The sequence below is a fragment of the Physeter macrocephalus genome, chromosome 4 (assembly GCF_002837175.3).
Source record: "Physeter macrocephalus isolate SW-GA chromosome 4, ASM283717v5, whole genome shotgun sequence".
NCBI lineage: Eukaryota > Metazoa > Chordata > Mammalia > Artiodactyla > Physeteridae > Physeter > Physeter macrocephalus.
Genome location: NC_041217.1, coordinates 39,769,320 through 39,786,912, shown reverse-complemented (window position 1 = coordinate 39,786,912; position 17,593 = coordinate 39,769,320). Strand labels below are relative to the sequence as shown.

The 17,593-nt window shown below is 41.7% G+C and overlaps 1 protein-coding gene across 6 annotated transcripts in view; it reads right to left on the bottom strand.

Moving 5' to 3' along the window:
- The window catches only part of DSTYK (dual serine/threonine and tyrosine protein kinase), a 55,949-nt gene extending 43,132 nt beyond the window's left edge, over nucleotides 1-12,817 (bottom strand). For 5 of the 6 annotated variants that reach the window (XM_024133796.3, XM_024133798.3, XM_028488534.2 and 2 more), the window contains exon 1: nucleotides 12,416-12,817. In XM_024133796.3, coding sequence (XP_023989564.1) covers nucleotides 12,416-12,680 — 265 coding nt within the window. In that variant the 5' untranslated portion in view covers nucleotides 12,681-12,817. Of the gene's footprint in view, nucleotides 1-4,035; nucleotides 4,109-12,415 lie in introns of all 6 variants that reach the window. The other variant, XM_028488536.2, reaches the window with a different exon arrangement.
- Nucleotides 12,818-17,593: the final 4,776 nt, after the last annotated feature.

The following is a 17,593-nucleotide window of genomic DNA, read 5'->3' as shown; positions in this document are numbered from 1 at the left end:
CTTGAGGTAGGCTTGTATAGCTATAAACTTCCCTCTTAGAAGAACTGCTTTTGCTGCATCCCATAGGTTTTGGATCGTCATGTTTTCATTGCCATTTGTCTCTAGGTATTTTTTGATTGCCTCTTTGATTTCTTCAGTGATCTCTTGGTTATTTAGTAACATATTGTTTAGCCTCCATGTGTTTTGTGTTTTTTTCCCTGTAATTCATTTCTAATCTCATAGCGTTGTGGTCGGAAAACATGCTTGATATGATTTCAATTTTCTTAAATTTTGAGGCTTGATTTGTGACAAGATGTGATCTGTCCTGGAGAATGTACCATGCACACTTGAGAAGAAAGTGTAATCTGCTCTTTTTGGATGGAATGTCCTATAAATATCAATTAAATCTATCTGGTCTATTGTGTCATTTAAAGCTTCTGTTTCCTTATTTATTTTCATTTTGGATGATCTGTCCATTGGTGTAACTGAGGTGTTAAAGTCCCCCACTATTATTGTGTTACTGTCAATTTCCTCTTTTATAGCTGTTAGCAGTTGCCTTATGTATTGAGGTGCTCCTATGTTGGGTGCATATATATTTATAATTGCTATATCTTCTTGGATTGATCCCTTGATCATTATGTAGTGTCCTTCCTTGTCTCTTGTAACATTCTTTATTTTAAAGTCTATTTTATCTGATATGAGTATTGCTACTCCAGCTTTCTTTTGATTTCCATTTGCATGGAATATCTTTTTCCATCCCCTCACTTTCAGTCTGTATGTGTCCCTAGGTCTGAAGTGGGTCTCTTGTAGACAGCATCAAGGTCTTTTTAAACATTTCTTGCATCTTCTCGATCTTTGCCTCCATTCTTTTTCCAAGGTCCTGAGTCATCTTCACTATCATTATTCTGAATTCTTTTTTTAAAAGGCTGCCTATCTCCACTTTAGTTGTTTTTCTGGGGTTTTATCTTGTTCCTTCATCTGGTACATAGCCCTCTGCCTTTTCATCTTGTCTGTCTTTTCTTGTCTGTCTTTCTGTGAATGTGGTTTTTGTTCCACAGGCTGCAGGATTGTAGTTCCTCTTGCTTCTGCTGTCTGCCCTCTGGTGGATGAGGCTATCTAAGAGGCTTGTGCAAGTTTCCTGATGGGAGGGACTGGTGGTGGGTAAAGCTGGCTGTTACTCTAGTGGACAGAGCTCAGTAAAACTTTAATCCGCTTGACTGCTGATGGGTGGGGCTGGGTTCCCTCCCTCTTGGTGGTTTGGCCTGAGGCAACCCAACACTGGAGCCTACCTGGGCTCTTTGGTGGGGCTAATGGCAGACTCTGAGAGGGCTCACGCCAAGGAGTACTTCCCAGAACTTCTGCTGCCAGTGTCCTTGTCCTCACGGTGAGACAGAGCCACCCCCTGCCTCTGCAGGAGACCCTCCAACACTAGCAGGTAGGTCTGGTTCAGTCTCCCCTGGGGTCACTGCTCCTTCCCCTGGGTCCCGATGCTCAGAACCTTCACTCCAGTGGGTGGACTTCTGTGGTATAAGTGTTCTCCAGTTTGTGAGTCACCCACCCAGCAGTTATGGGACTTGATTTTATTGTGATTGTGCCCCTCCTACCATCTCACTGTGGCTTCTCCTTTGTCTTTGGATGCGGGGTATCTTTTTTGCTGAGTTCCCGTGTCTTCCTGTCGATGACTGTTCAGCAATTAGTTGTGATTCTGGTGTTCTCGCAAGAGGGAGTGAGAGCATGTCCTTCTACTCTGCCATCTTGAACCAATCTCTCGTTAATGACCTTTTGGTGTCTCTAGTGACCCATTAGGGTAGATACATTGTTTAAATTGTTTTTGGAGTAATGGATTTATATCATCACACTCTCCGTCTTGCCTGTTTTCCATCCCAGTCAATAATATGAGTGAAGGGCTTCCCTGGTGGCACAGTGGTTGAGAGTCTGTCTGCCAATGCAGGGGACATGGGTTCGTGCCCCGGTCCAGGAAGATCCCACATGCCGCTGAGCGGCTGGGCCCGTGTGCCATGGCCACTGAGCCTGCGCATCCGGAGCCTGTGCTCCGCAACAGGAGAGGCCACAACAGTGAGAGGCCCGTGTACCGCAAAAAAATAATAATAATTAAAAAAATAATAATAATAATATGAGTGAAGGCCAGGGTAAGGTATAGTCCATAGCCAAGGAGGGAAGGCACTATATGGAATAAGTGAAGTGGAACTCTATCTTTGCCTTATCCTATTCTTGAAACTCATAAGGTTGATGGGGCTTCAGAGTCAATTCAGGTCTCAACAGAGTTACTACTGCAATACCTGTTCCTCATACCCAAGGCTTTCCCTCCTTCGGTAAAATTTTTTGCCTCACCTTTAACACTGAACTTGGAAGTCCTCTCTGAAAGTGACTGAAATACAAAGGATTTTATAAGTCACTGAAGTAATCAGTGACACAAATATGCATTTCCACAAGTAAGTAGTGATGTTTTATTTCTTATTAACTACATGTGCCAAGAGTACAGGACAAATCCTAAATTGAGAAATGAACGTTATACAGTCTTTCTACTACAATCAATTCTACTACAAGCTTCAAAGTATTGAGCTACAAAAACCCCAGGAGCTGAGAGAGAAATAATTCTGCCAAGAAGCATTTATTTATCATTCCCAAACAAGCTCTCTGACCTTCAGCTAAATTTAAAGGATTCTGAATTTTAGAGGAGGCATCCCCATTTAAGGAAAACATATGCTTAGGGAGTCTGGGTTTCAGAATCTTCAGGACCACATCTTCACAGCCAAAAATAAATAAATAAATAAATTTTAAACAAACAAAAAACAAAAAAACCCCACAGGAATCACCTCAAAGGGGGGCTTACTCACCGGACTGGGGACAATTTAAGCAGAAAATTTTTTTGAAATGATAATAAGAAATTATAATCCATTGAAAAAATTCAGAAGTCCCACACTGATATAAATAAATAATAAACAAACAATGGAAAAGGAATGCTCTAACTTTGCAAATACCAACTAAGAAATATAGAAGAAATAGTGGATAGAAAAACCACCACTGAGGCATGTGGGCGTTGCCAATGGACGTTAGGTCTAGTGGAGGGAGGCATTTTCAGGAACAAGATCATCAGTGAAATCTTAGAACACCTTCCCACAAAAGACTAATCAATTGCAAAAGGAAAAACTGTGACTTTAAGGTGGAGAAATCTAAAGGACACCAACATGACCAGAGATCAAGCTTAACATCTCCAAGGGTGGGTGGGCCAACAACATGTACCCCTGATGTGACTGCACATCACGTCATTTCTGTGCCTAGTCCTGCTGAGAGCTCATGACCTGAGTCTAGTCATGAGGAAGCAGCTAGATACAGGCTGAGGGTCATCCCATAGAATGTAAAGCCTGCTCTTTAAACCTGCCAAAGATATAAATTCCAGGGAAAGGCCGAGAGACTGTCCACATTCAGGGAGTATGAAGACACATGATAACTAAATGCAACATGTGCTCCTGGACAGGATCCTGGATCAAAAGAAAAAGACACTACTGGGACAGTTGGCAAAACTTAAATGGGGTCCGTAGACTGGATGGTAATACTGACTCAATGTTGATTTCCTGATTTGGGAAGTTGCATGCTGACAGCATGTCCTTGTTTGGGAGAAATGCACACTGGAAGTGTTTAGAAGAGATAAGACAACCTATCTAGAGCTCACTTTCACAACGTTCCGAAAAATATATACATATATTATAATAGAAAGAGAGAAATTAGGTGATGGGGCAAATGCAATAAAATCTTAACAACTGGAGAACCTGCATGGAGTGGGTATGAGAATTCTTTGTACTGTTCTGGTGACATTTACATAAATTTGAAATTATTTCAAAATAATTTTTAAAATATTGGCCAAAAAGATAACCAGCAAAATGTATCCAGGTCTGGATCTCAGAGAAAAGAGATTAAGAGATAGAATTTTACTCATCAGAAAAACCCAGCAGGTAAAAAATACATCATATACAGTAATAATACAATTTAAACAATAAGTTTCTTCACTGTCCCCACTTCTGCCCTGCACATTACCTTCTTTCTCCTCAATCTTCCTGTGATCGTTTTCTGATGCCAGTTCTGAGTCTGGGGAGTCCAAGGCACTCATCTAAACAAGTAGTTCAGGATCAGATTTAGAACCCAAGTCCTCAAGACTAAGCAGTATAGACAAACACTCACTCCAGGACAGGACACTTCGATGAAAGTTACCTATAACCATCCAGTTCATTGAACAAGAAGCCACCAGAAGAAGCTTGACCTTGCACTGCCTGCAGCAGCCTCCTGATGACTCAGCAGTAGGGAACACACCTGCACCTCTTCTGCAGCTCAGGCCTATTTATCACATGCCAACTAACTACTTTTATCCTCGACTAACCAACCACGTTTCCAAGTTGCAACAGCAGAACTTCTCCACTTCTCTCCATGGAATATGAGCCAGCAGAGCAGGCCAATTGTTCAATCAGGAGAAACTGAGATAGGTTTCCCCAGGGGGCTTCTTATATGCCAAAAGAATAAGAATGACTTTTCTCCTACTAGCTGTTTTCCCCCAAGTTCTTCATTCCTCCTTGCCCCTACATATCTCCATAATAGTAAAAGTTAAGGCTACAGTATATTGCACAGAATATTCCTAAAAAGTAAGCTCCATATTGGTTCAGTCACTGTCCCTTTAATTTGAATAAAAACAGAGCTTTTATTCAAATTAGTCTTGTTATCCAGTTGCTTTTATGACACGGCCTTACTTAGTCTTTAGTCTGGAAAGTTTGGCTTAACCAAAAAAATCCTGGGAAATGTATTTCTCTCCCATTATATAAACTAGAAAGGGTAAAATCTGTCTGGCATAAATAACACACTGAAGTCTTAATCTGATGAAGCTAAAATTAGACCTTTTTTTGTATCTGAGTAAAATAAAAGTGATAAAAGCATTTTTTTAAAAGAAGTAGGAGGTGTTTTTTTTTTTAATAGTCAAAGGCTTTTATGAATACATAAGCTATTACTATTCTTTGGGATAGTTTTGATGTCTTATTAAACAAGTGAAAAGCAAAACAATCCTCAAGTTCTACTTCCCATCTTCCTGCCCAGAGAACACCACCCCATGGAACGGAAGCACGTTATAAAGCCCAACTCCAAAGACTTGCGGTCAAAAGGTTCCCGCAGCCACATGGCACCCCACAGGCTGGGGATACATCCAAACCACTCACACGGCACACTGACTACTAAATACGACAGAAGAAGGCGCCACATGTGATGGGCAATTCAACCAGGGTCCCACAGGGGATTCTGATGAGTCCCCATGCTCTGACCAACTTTCCTTCAGAGGGTTTTGGTTTGGACTTTGGAGGAATACTATCTATAAGGAGACTTTCTCAGAGAGGCTGATTTATAGCTTTAAGCAAGGGGGCACATAACCACTGCTACATCTGTTCTCCTCTGTTAAAGTGTCAAGTTCCAGGATCCCCAAGATTACCAGACTCCCCATTTGGCAAAGAATGGAATCAATTTTCAAGCACGGGGTGGCCTATACTTAGACTGAAAATCCTACAGGGGACTCCAGTCAGACCTCTGAGAGTCATGAAAGAAAAGCTGCATCTTTCAGGGACTCTACACTCTTGTTATGAATGACACCATTCAGATTCCCTGGACCACGTAGGAAGCAAAACCCACTATCACTAGAGGTGAACTATTTTCCTACAAAAAGTAAAGAGCAAATTCACCTTAGGTCTTAAAACTGTTAGGGAAAAAAGCGCATCCACCCACACACTCCTCACACGCTTCATATTGGCATCCCTGTGAGTAACCTCTGATGAAGATAAAAGATACTCTAACAACAATCTTCATGAATGCATTCTGCTTCTGAACCATGCAAACAAGACAATTATAGTTATTCCATCCCAGAGACAGACTGGGGCTAGTTTTCCTGTACTGTCAGAAAGTTAGTAAAGCATCTCAACTCCTGTTTTTATCAATGCCATTTAATCTTAGAATTTCTCATATCCTCCTGTCCTCAAAGACTAATGGTTAAGCAGGAAACCAATGTGTAGGAAATCCTCTAGAGGGAACATGATGAAACACTAATCCTTCTTTCTTTCATAACATCAGCTTAGAATTAAAAATATCAATTAGTTGGACAATGTTTCACCATTGTGTGTCCTGTACCCAGTACAAAGTTAGGCATTAATAAAGATTTGTTGAGTGAATGAATATTTACTTCCCATATCATGGTGCAGCTCCGGTATTGCATGCAACTCATTCTTTGGGACGTGAAAATCATTCTTTGGGATACTGGCAGCTCCAGCCTAATTAGTCATCTATCAAATGCTAATCATTGTTCTGTTTTAGGGACCCAGACAGGAAAATGTGGGCAAAGATACAAAATCCCATATCTTTCATGGGGGAAAAATTGCCCTCCTGAAGTGGAAAAAAACATCATTCCAATATCTACCAGATATGTAAACGATCTAACAGATACTTGCCTGTTATGTACAAAGCACTATGGTAGGCATTGCAGGGGATACAAAGATGAGTAAAACAGTCTTTACCCTTAGGAGTTCACGATCTAGTAAGCGAGATAAGACAAATCTATCCATAGCTATCACATGAATAAATAAATAAAAACATGATCTGTATGTCCAGAACCTACAGGAATTGAGCAATAGGTTTAAGGTGAAATTCCTATTTCCCTTTACTTCAGTAACATATTTTTTGAGGTTTTATTTTCAAAAGATTGCTTTTGAGAAGTGCATTTATTGAAGGAAGATTCTTTGTTGACTTAACATAGTGAGACAGAGAAGCATGGAGAAATAAATGCTGATGCTTGGAAAGTGGACAGAGCAAAACAAAATCTAAAGACCAGATGGATTTTTATTTAAATCCATGCTTTCTTTAAATGCTACTTGCAAGGCTGAAGAACTAACCATATTGAAATCAGTAATGCCTTTTAAGACTAAACTAAATGTATTGCAAATGATATTAATCTTAAAGGTAATAATGTCTTTTCTTTCAAGAGCAGGCAGAATTATCCAAGCCTTTTTTAGTAGTGTGCTGCCCCATGCCATGGGAAACAGATTATCCTAGCAAAGGAAGATTCGGAAGGGGAAAGGAAAGGGACTGGAAATCGGAATAAAAGGCTTGAGTAGGTAGTGTCACATTATACTCACTCAATCAGATAATATCTCCCACTGAAGTAGATTATGGTTCCATGTCAAGCTATGGAGCCTGGGTTATGACTCACTTGCAACATAATCTCTCCATTGCCAGGGTGCATCTTCTGTTCCCATGGCCAGATCAGGAAAGAACAAGGGAGGAGTCACAGAAGCAGAACAGGACTGGGAGCTTAGAGACCTGGGCCTAAATCTGGCTTCAGCTCAAAACTGTTCTGTCCCTCATTCCATTCGTCACTCCTCTTATTCTTCCCCCGACCCCCCTGTTCCAGCCTCCTAATCTAATGTTCACGAAGTACATACACACATACACACACACACTCAAATGTCATATATGTTTAGTACTAACTATATGCCTGTGCTAAGTGCTTTAATGTATATTATCTCTAAATATCACAACAACTTTGTGAGATAGACATTATCACTCCCATTCTATTTATTTATTTAGATATAATTCACATATCATAAAACTTACACTTTTAAACCACACAATGTAGTGGTTTCTAGCATATTCACAAAGTTGTACAACCATGACCACTATCTAATTCTAGAACATTTTTATTTCCCAGGAAGAAATCCCATACCCATTAGCAGTTATTCCTCATTTTCCTCTCCTCCCATCCCCTGGCAATCACTAATCTACTTTCTGTCTTTATGAGTTTGCCTGTTCTGGACATTTCAAATAGATAGACTCATCTATTGTATGAGATGGACTCATACAATATGTGGTATTCTGTATCACTCCCATTTTACATATGAAGAAACCAAGACTCCAAGGTTAAGTAACTTGCCCCAAGTCCCACGGTTAATAAAAGGCTGAACTAGAAGAGGAACTCAGGTCTGATTCAAGTACTTGTGCTTGCTTTTGACTACTTTTTTTTACTTTTTTTTACTTTTTTTTTTCCTCATTTTAGATTCCACCTACTTTTTAACTTCTAAAACATCATGTTTTTTTTTACTTTTTTTTACTTTTTTTTTCCTCATTTTAGATTCCACCTACTTTTTAACTTCTAAAACATCATGTACATTTTTTTCCACTTGTCACAGCAAAAAACAATGGTGGTTAAAACTTTTGACTACTATCTGCTGCTTCCATACAGGAAGAAAATTGAGAAAAAGTGAAAGTTTTAGATATAATTGGGGAAATGGAGTTTTGTTCATCTAAGGTAATAAAAGTAACAAATAAGAATCACAATTATAGCACCATCTCTGCTAAGCTTCTGTTGAAATGCTGAGGCAGCTCTTCTAAACAGATCATGGCAAATTACTAGAAAGCACACCCATCCCAGTCTCTGGCTGTTTTACCCCACAACCAACTTCCCTCCACCCCTCAGCCCCATGAAGATGGCAACTATAAGAAACCAGGCTGTAAAGAATATCCTTTTTCCCCAACTTTCCATCCCTTGCCCAGATGTCACTCTGCCACTTAAAGTGTATTATCCAGGGCTTCCCCGGTGGCGCAGTGGTTGAGAATCTGCCTGCCGATGCAGGGGACACGGGTTCGAGCCCTGGTCTGGGAGGATCAAACATATCGCGGAGCAACTGGGCCCGTGACCCACAACTACTGAGCCTGCGCGTCTGGAGCCTGTGCTCCACACCAAGAGAGGCCGCGGTAGTGAGAGGCCCACGCACCGCGATGAAGAGTGACCCCCGCTTGCCGCAACTAGAGAAAGCCCTCGCACAAAAAGGAAGACCCAACGCAGCCAAAAATAAATAATAAATTTTTTTTAAAAAAGTGTATTATCCATACAAATTTCTGTCTAACAAGTCCAAGAAAAATGTGCACTAGGGCTTTTCTTAAATAAATAAGTACACTAGTGCTTTTCTTCTCCCTTTTAATTCTGGCAACCAAAAGAGGGTGAAGATGTTGGAGAAACGAAGTTGTTAGCAAACCAATGGCAAAGAGCTATAAAAACCTAAGAACTGTAACTCACATAAAATGCCTACAATCTACCTTTAGCTTTTTCCAATTTTTCTACTTTATATGTTGCATATGCATATGGCTGGGATTAGATTATCCCTTTCTAGAGGGCCAGGTTCAGATCTTCCTGGTCCTTTTCCTCCCTCATCCAACATAAACAAACAGGTGCACTGTAATGAAAATTATAATTTTTTTTCTTTCTTAGCAGAAAACTATAGAAGGGGAAGACTGATCTCCACTAACCCAAGGCCAAGACCAATGTTTGTATTTACTCTTTAACCCCATTACCAGGTGCTCAAATGTTTATTGACTAGTAATAGCTAATACTTAACACAGCACCTTACCAGGCACTGTTTTAAACACATATATTAACTCCCAACAACCCTAGAGGCAACTACGATTATTATAATCCTCATTTCCAGATGAGAAAACTGTGGCACAGCGCCGTTGTGATCTGCCCAAGGTCACTCAGTTTGTAAGGAGCAGAACCAGGAAGAAAGGAATGTAGCACAGATTAAAGCATTCCAACTAAATACATTTGAGTCATTTCAATTTCTTAAAATTGAGAGGTTTATGATATACTGCAACAGCTTGGAACTCTACTAGACCAAAAAACAAGAAAAATACTTCTCCCTCTGCTACTTTGTAGTACTCCACTCTGCCTGTCTTCAGAAGTGCTCAAAGCCTCTATCTCATTACTTCTGAACCCTCTGACAGAGGAAAATCAACAAATAGAGGGGCTCTCATTCCCTATAGTTAAGTGAAAAGAAGGCCAATGCTTTCGGAAGAAAAGGAGGAACTGAATCAAGGCAATTTCACTTATAATTCAGTTTTCCCTGTACAGGCCAAGGTACTCTCATTTTAGATTCCACCTACTTTTTAAATTCTAAAACATCATGTACATTATATACTCATTACACTGCCCTCAGTGAATTCAGAACTGTGAAAATTAAGAAGGAAGCATTATTTGGGGTGGGGGGGGTCCTTCCCATCTCTCTGGTGGTTAAAAGTGAAATAATAAAAATTTACAGTTAATCCATGATCTTCAATTGCTCAAATACCATACTACAGCCAACCTAGAAGACACTTCCATTCTGAAACGATGATTAAAACATTCAAAAGAGGTTTTAAGAATTGAGGTTAAGAATTGAATGTTCCTTCGCTTAACATTTCAAGTTCCTATTAATCAGAAACCAACATTCACAGAAGAAAGTTGAGACAGTCTCTGAATGAACTTGACCTTGTGAAGATAGTCTGTAAAGGGAGAGAACAAGAGCTAGTTGTCTTTTAAGGAATGGTTTCTACTTTCTAACACAATCACCTAAACAGCTGGGAAAATGGCATCCCCAAAATATACATAGTAAGTGCCACCTCACTAATTTCTCCTGATGTTCCTTTTCACCTCCAAAAATAAAACTCTCCACACTAAAGGAATGGAAGCATTTTATGGAACAAAATCAAATGGCTCCCAGTCCTGTCATCTGTACCCTCCCCTGGTTTTTATTTCAGATGGACAGACTCCAGAGGGTGAAGAGAGTTAAATACGAAAAGATTAGTTCATGATGCAGTCAACTAGAAAAGCCAATGAGGCAAAATACAAAGGTGCATTTGTATTTCTTAAGTTGGCTTTTAAAGAATAAAAACAAGAGCCAGCCAAGCTGCCTTGAAAACCTCCATCTCTCTGAGGTGAATCTACTCTCTGATTTTTTATCAGTAGTAATTCTAAAATAGTTGTTATAAAATTACAGCAATAGAGGGCTTTTTAAGATAAAAGCTATAAGAAAAACTTTTGAGCAGGGAAAGCCGCTGGAAAGCATTGCTGAGGGAGAGGGTGAAAGTACACGTTCTGGGGCTCATCCCTGAAAACATCTGCCCTTCTCACCAATTGTTTTTGATAGCCTCACAGAAATTAGTCCCCTCTGTGGGTCCATTTTAAGAATAACAAATCTCTGGGCAGAAGATGGCAAAACCACAACTTCAGAAAAGCTAGTCATCCCCCCTCGTCCCACTTATCCCATGAGGTAAAATAAAAGCTTTTCTATTTACATCCAGGCCAACTAAGTGGAATATCATCAATCAGAATCTTATTTTTATCACCATTTCTGGAGTCTCAGACAAATTTAGGATATTAAACATGCAACTTTGGAAATATAGGGCCTAACACACAAACTCTGAAGAGTTTAAGAATTCACTGCATTCTACACCTCATGTTCAAATTTGCTGTCAGCATCTAAATTAGTGTTTCTGAAAGTGTGCTTGCTGGCCCACTTGCATCAGAATCCCCACCCACGGCTTGCGTTTAGATTCTTAGGACCCACCCACTAGACATAATCAATCTGTGGGATAGAGCCTGAGATATTTTCAACATTAATCTTAATACACACTTTAGTTAGAGAATCACTCAATGAAACCCACTGACTGCTATACTGTCCCAAGGTATCTGTCTGCATGGGATGCCAGTCCCTTCTTCCATCCAACCTGTTATTTCCTAATTAGACCAAGTAGTTATCAAACCCTCCAGTTCCCCACCAACAGCAGTTTAAGAGGAAGCAAGAAATTAGGAAAGGTCAAAGACGCTGCAGGATTTTAAATGCTTTAGGGCCTCTAACACATCCCAGTGAGAATCAAGTCAAGTTTCAGGACCAAAAAACGATCCTTTCCCTGTCTAAGTTCTCCAGCCTCTACACAATCCTCATCTCTGGCAATTCCCTGGCACCCATCAGACATCCTTTCCTTTAGCGACCCCAGCTCCATTCCCCAGTACATTCCTTTCACAGAGTTGCCACATGATTGATGTAAGCGTATTTCACATACATAATCAAACACACAGACGCGCGCACACACACACACACATACAACGGACACACACAAAATCCACTACAGTTCCCTGGCCTCCTAGGGCTCCCTGCCTACCGCCCGTCCTCCATCCCTCCATTCCACCATCCCTAACTGGGACTCTGACCACAACTGCTCATCCCCGAACTCAGAGCAACTTTCCTCACTCCGAGGCTTAACCTCCGCCCTCTCAAACTGGGGCCCTCCGCGCTCCCGCCCGTGCACAGCCCGATCCCCTGGATCCTGCTCCTGGCACTCCTGCCTTCGGGCGCCCCTTGCCCCCTGTCCCCGCGGCCGAGTCCCTGGAGCCCCTCCCCTCCCCCACCCCGAGAGATGCCCTCCCACGGCATCTCGGATCCGGCAAGCTCAGGCCCGGGGGCCCCGCCACGCGGCCTTTCTTCCACTTTCCGCCTCTTCCCGGGGTTGTTTTGCAGGGGCAGGGGTGCGGCCCACCCTCAGTTTGTCTCTCCAGCCCTGTCTTCCTCACGGCTACCCTCCTTACCCGCCTGCAGCCCGATCTCGGCGACATCGCCGGCAGGGCCGCGCTCGGCCCCGCCGCCTTCCGTGGGGGAGGAGGGACAGCTGTGGTTGTGGGAGCCCTTGATGTCGCGGAAGAACTTCTGCGTTTCGCGCAGGTTCTGCCTCAGCCGTCCCAGGTAGCGGCGGTAGCGGCCAAAGCCCCGGCACAGCTCGCGGATCATTCCGCCGCCTCCCGGGCCGGGACCCGAGACCGGCTCGCTCCCCCACGGCACCCCGTCGCCCTCCATCGCCTCAGCCTGCTCTGCCTTCGCGGCTTGGTGCCCGGCCCTCTGGTCCGGCTCCCCTCCTCCCGCCCCCCAGTGCTTAGGGCAGGAGGAATCCGCCTCCTGACGCCCCCGCCTGCAATCGGCAGGGTTCCCAACCTCCGTCACCGCGGTTGAAAACAAACCAAACCGCAGTGCGCCGCAAACGGAACCTTTATCTCCACTATCCAGAGGAGTGAGGGAACGATCACCGGAGCACCCCGTCACTGCGGGGTCTCCTGGGACTTGTAGTCTGGGCCGGGGCCGAGCTCCAAAACCTGGAGACTGTGGATGCGACCGACCGCCCTTTGGTATACATCTCCCCCGTTCTCACACAGAGCTCACACGCAGCTCACACGCTCTTCCCGATTTAAAAACATGTTCCTACTCCCTACAGAAGTGTCCCTGAGAAGAGAGAGCACCTGCAGAACCCGGGCTCCTGCCGAAGTAGGGGTGCCTTACTGAAATCAGAGCGAAAGATTTTAATAGCAAAGAAAAGTAAGGAAACAAGACTGAGGCTAGTACTGTCTCCAAGGCTACCCTAAATGGCTCTCACTTTCCAATACAGTAGATACTGGGGAAGCGGCTGAAAATACCACGGAAATAGGGAAACCCCTCATGTTTGCATTGCATTCTCCTTTTCAGACTTTCCTTCTCCAGGTGTGGAAGGGGGGTTGTAGAAGGGTCGTTAAAGAGCTGTAAGCTGAAGTTTAGTTGGTTTCTTGAAGTAGAGAGACGGAGCTGGGTAAGGGGAAGTTGAGGTTAGTAACCTTCCAAACCAGTTCTGATTATCTTAATTTGGCTTCTGCTAATATGGAAGACTTCTAGTGACATGTACTGTGACGGAGCCCGGGACACAATTAGGAAGAAAACAAAACTTGACAACCACTTCTTTTTCACTTCCTGCTTTTTTTCTCCTCTTCTGCAGGCACAGAGCCCTCCTGTCTTTCTTGCTGTGGAAAGACCCCCATCTTCTACCGAAGCCAGATGTCTTTTCCCACAGGCTGGATAGTGTAGTTCCCCAACAGAATTTAAGAGGAGACTTGAGTTTGAGTCTGAACTTCCCCAATGCCTTGCCTTGAGACCTGTGAAGTAAGGGTTTGGGCTAGTTGAGCTTTATGCCCTCTAAAATTTTGTGAGTTTTGCTTCAAAATGTTTGCTTTGGTCTTCCAACCTCTCATTCCTTGAGTGCAAGTGCTCTTAGCTAATTGATGTTGTGATAATTGGGTTAATTCCATGTAAAATGGGAAGGTTTTCCCTATCCAGGGGCTTTTAGTATTGTATAAAAAGGGGTCACTGGCTCACATGAATCTCTACTTGGTAAATGCCTGTGAAGTCTGCCCCTAAGGAGGAACTTCAAATTCCTTCTCATGTTCTCCTTCCCTGTTACTTGCTCACGTATTCTCCATTTGTCATTCTTTATCTTTGAAGACCCCTTCAAAGACCATTGCAAACCCTAAAAGGCTCAGTGAAACAAATGAAAATACAAAATGAAAAGTTTAATGCAAGGTGGTTTATACTACTTTTTAGAAGAAGTGGTGTAACAAAGCAATGTGTGATGATTTGCCACACACAGTAATTTCTAGCAAAGGAGATCGGATGAGAGAGTAGTTGAGCTGGAGTTGTCCAAAAAAGGAATTGGGAATTAATATCTTGAAGAAGGGGTGAAACATGGCTAGGTGGAAGTAATCAGGGAGAGCATTCTGTAAGGTAAAGTTCATGGAGCTCATCCTTTTAAAAACTATTCATTAGTTCTTTATTTCTAAAGTAAGTACAGTAAGTCCCCTACATACCAACAAGTTCCATTCCGAGAGCACGTTCGTAAGTCCAATTTGTTTGCAAGTCCAACAAAGTTAGCCTAGGTACCCAACTAACTAACTAACACAATCGGCTATATAGTACTATACTGTAATAGGTTTATAGTACTTTTCACACAAATAATACATAAAAACAAACAAACAAAAAATAAAACATTTTTAATCTTACAGTACAGTACCTTGAAAAGTACACTAGTACTTTTGCCAGTTCAACAGCTGGCATACAGGGGCTGGCATCGAGTGAACAGGCAAGAAGAATTATTGACTGGAGGAGGGAGAGGAGGTGGGAGGTGGGCGATGGTAGAGCTGAAAGATCGTCAGCAATAGGAGACGGAGGGCAAGCTGCAATTTCACTCACGCCTGACATTGATGGAATGTCACATTCGCATCTTTGAAAGTTCGCAACTTGAAGGTTCGTATGTAGGGGACTTACTGTAATATAGGACTATGGTATAAAATTCAAATGGTGCAAAAAGTATGCAAGGGAAAACTAAGTCTTCCTATTACTCCCTGTCTCCCAGTCACTTAGTTCCCCTCCCAGGAGGTAACTACTGTTGCAGATGTAGATACTATATAAATATATTTTTTAAAACACAAATATAGCATACTATACTTACTCTATTCTGCCCTTACAGACTCTTCCACAGCAGAACATAAAGATCTGCCTCATCCTTTTTGACTGTGTATTATACTACCATATGGATTGGGATGTTTTAATTAACAGGTCCTCTGTTGATGGACCGTTAGGTTTTGTGCAGTCTTCTGGTATTATGAACAACACTGCAGTAACTAACCTTTTACATACATAATTTTTGATATGTGTATGTCTCATCTCCATTTTTGATCTGCGGGGAAAGTGATCAATTTTTTCCTGCTATTTAAAACTTTAAAGGGTGTGAATGACAGGGAACTCTTCCTAAATTACAATCACCTACAAGTAAAAATACATATTTCATTCCAATATCTAATTCTAAAGACAAATGTGGGAGAATAAGGGTTTGAATGATAACGAGAGAGGATTTAAGTTAGTATAGGAAGGTGTTTCCTGCAAGTGATGAGTGTTAAACACTTAAACACACAGAACGACTTTTGTTCCCTCCTAGGACACCACTAAAATGACAGTAATGGAATTTTTTTAAAAGCATAAGCACCCAATAATGAGAGGAGCCTGTAGCAAAAACAAAAAACAAAGTAGAAGCTGGAAAGCAAATGGACAAGCGTTAACTAAGTTACTAGCCTGGAAAAACCTGAATCCGAAACCCAAAGTGGGAAAAGCTGAGCCCCAACCTGATGTAAACTGCAGAATCCCTCAAGTCTCAGGAATTGGTAACAGTAGTTCCCCTCCTGGCTGCTGTGTATAGGACAACAGGGCTGCCATGTACATCTTGTACCATGGGCAGGGATTAAAACAAGGATTTTGAAAGCTGTTTAAGAGCAGTTAGATCTCCAAGTCACCTTCCCCTTCTTCAACTGTCCCCCTGACCCCACTCCTCCAAAAGAAGACTGAAGTATTTATTCTCCAGAGAGGGCTGAATCAGAGGTCTCTGTATAAAATGGGAGATTAAATGAACTAATGGATACTGGATGTGAAGATTCCCAACCCTCCTTCTCCATTCAGTTCCTAGGTTTCTAGCTACAAGATGTTTACTCTCCAGAGAGGAAACTTGCAGTGTCTTCTTTAAGGAATCTGACCAGCCCAAGAGGAAAGGCCCAAAGATACTGACATCAGAACCAAGACTTTGGGTTTTATTAAGGTATAATTAACATACATTACATTAGTTTCAGGTATACAACATAATGATTTGATATTTGTACATATTGCAAAATGATCACAACACTGAGCCTAGTTAACATATGTCACCATCCATAGTTAAAAAAATTTTTTTCTTGTGATGAGAACTTTGAAGATTTACTCTCTTGGCAACTTTCAAATGTGCAGTATAGTATTATTAACTCTAGTAGCCATGCTGTACATTACATCCCAGGACTTATTTATTTTATAACTGGAAGTTGGTGCATTTTGACTCCCTTCATCCGTTTTGCCCCCGACCCTCACCCTCACCCCAGCCTCTGACAACCACCAATCCAGAAGAGAAGTTTTTGTCTGGCTTGTTCATTGCTATGTCTCCAGCACCTAAAAGAGTGCCTGTCATTTAGTAAGTGTTCATTAGATATTTGTTGGATGTTCACTGTAGATATTTTTGAATATTTAGAAAAACACAAAGGAGAACGTGGCTTAAAAACCACTCATATTTCTATTCGGAAAGAACCAGTAGGTTATATTTGTATCTATTAATGTTGATCCGCTTTGAAGGAAGAGGAATAGGTGAGAAATACATTACTCTTTCTAACTTTACTTTTCTATGGCAAGTTCCTCTAGGTTAGATGATTTCTAGAGAGATTCTGAAGACTTGATCCTCATGTTCATATAGGTGGGAATCAGGTGCTTTTTGTGGAACACCAAAAGACATTAACCTTGAATTCTGTAATGTGAGTTAGGAACAAGTTTATTATGAGAAAATATGACTATTCTCTGTTATGCACCATAAAATCACAATCACAAGTCCAAGAATTTAAAACCCCCACAAATTAAAGAAAAAAATACAACAAACAATTAAACAACATTTCTGAGCTTTCCATAGGTATTTCTTTACTACTGTTCAATTGTCATCGTTTAAACTTACTAACAGGCAAGTGATATTCAACTCCAAAGAAGAGAGGAAAAATTATGGAAGATGAGAAAATATAATTCATTAACTTAATTTTATTTATGAATTGGAAAAGATCACCTTTTGGAAAAGAGCAGCAGAACATACCTCTTTCCAGCTCAAGACTGATTTCCAAGGGAACTTGTTTGAGAAGCCCTATTCTAGACAATCTTGCTCCTTCTCTGCTTATTCTGTATACTGCTGGTGTGTTGCAGAGCAGTGCCTCTCAAACTTTAATGTGCACGAGACTCATGTGGGCATCTTGTTAAAATACACATCTGATTCAGTAGGTCTGGGGTAGGGCTTGGGATTCCACATTTATGACAAGCTCTCAGGTGATGCCAGTGCTGCTGGTCTGTGGACCACACTTTGG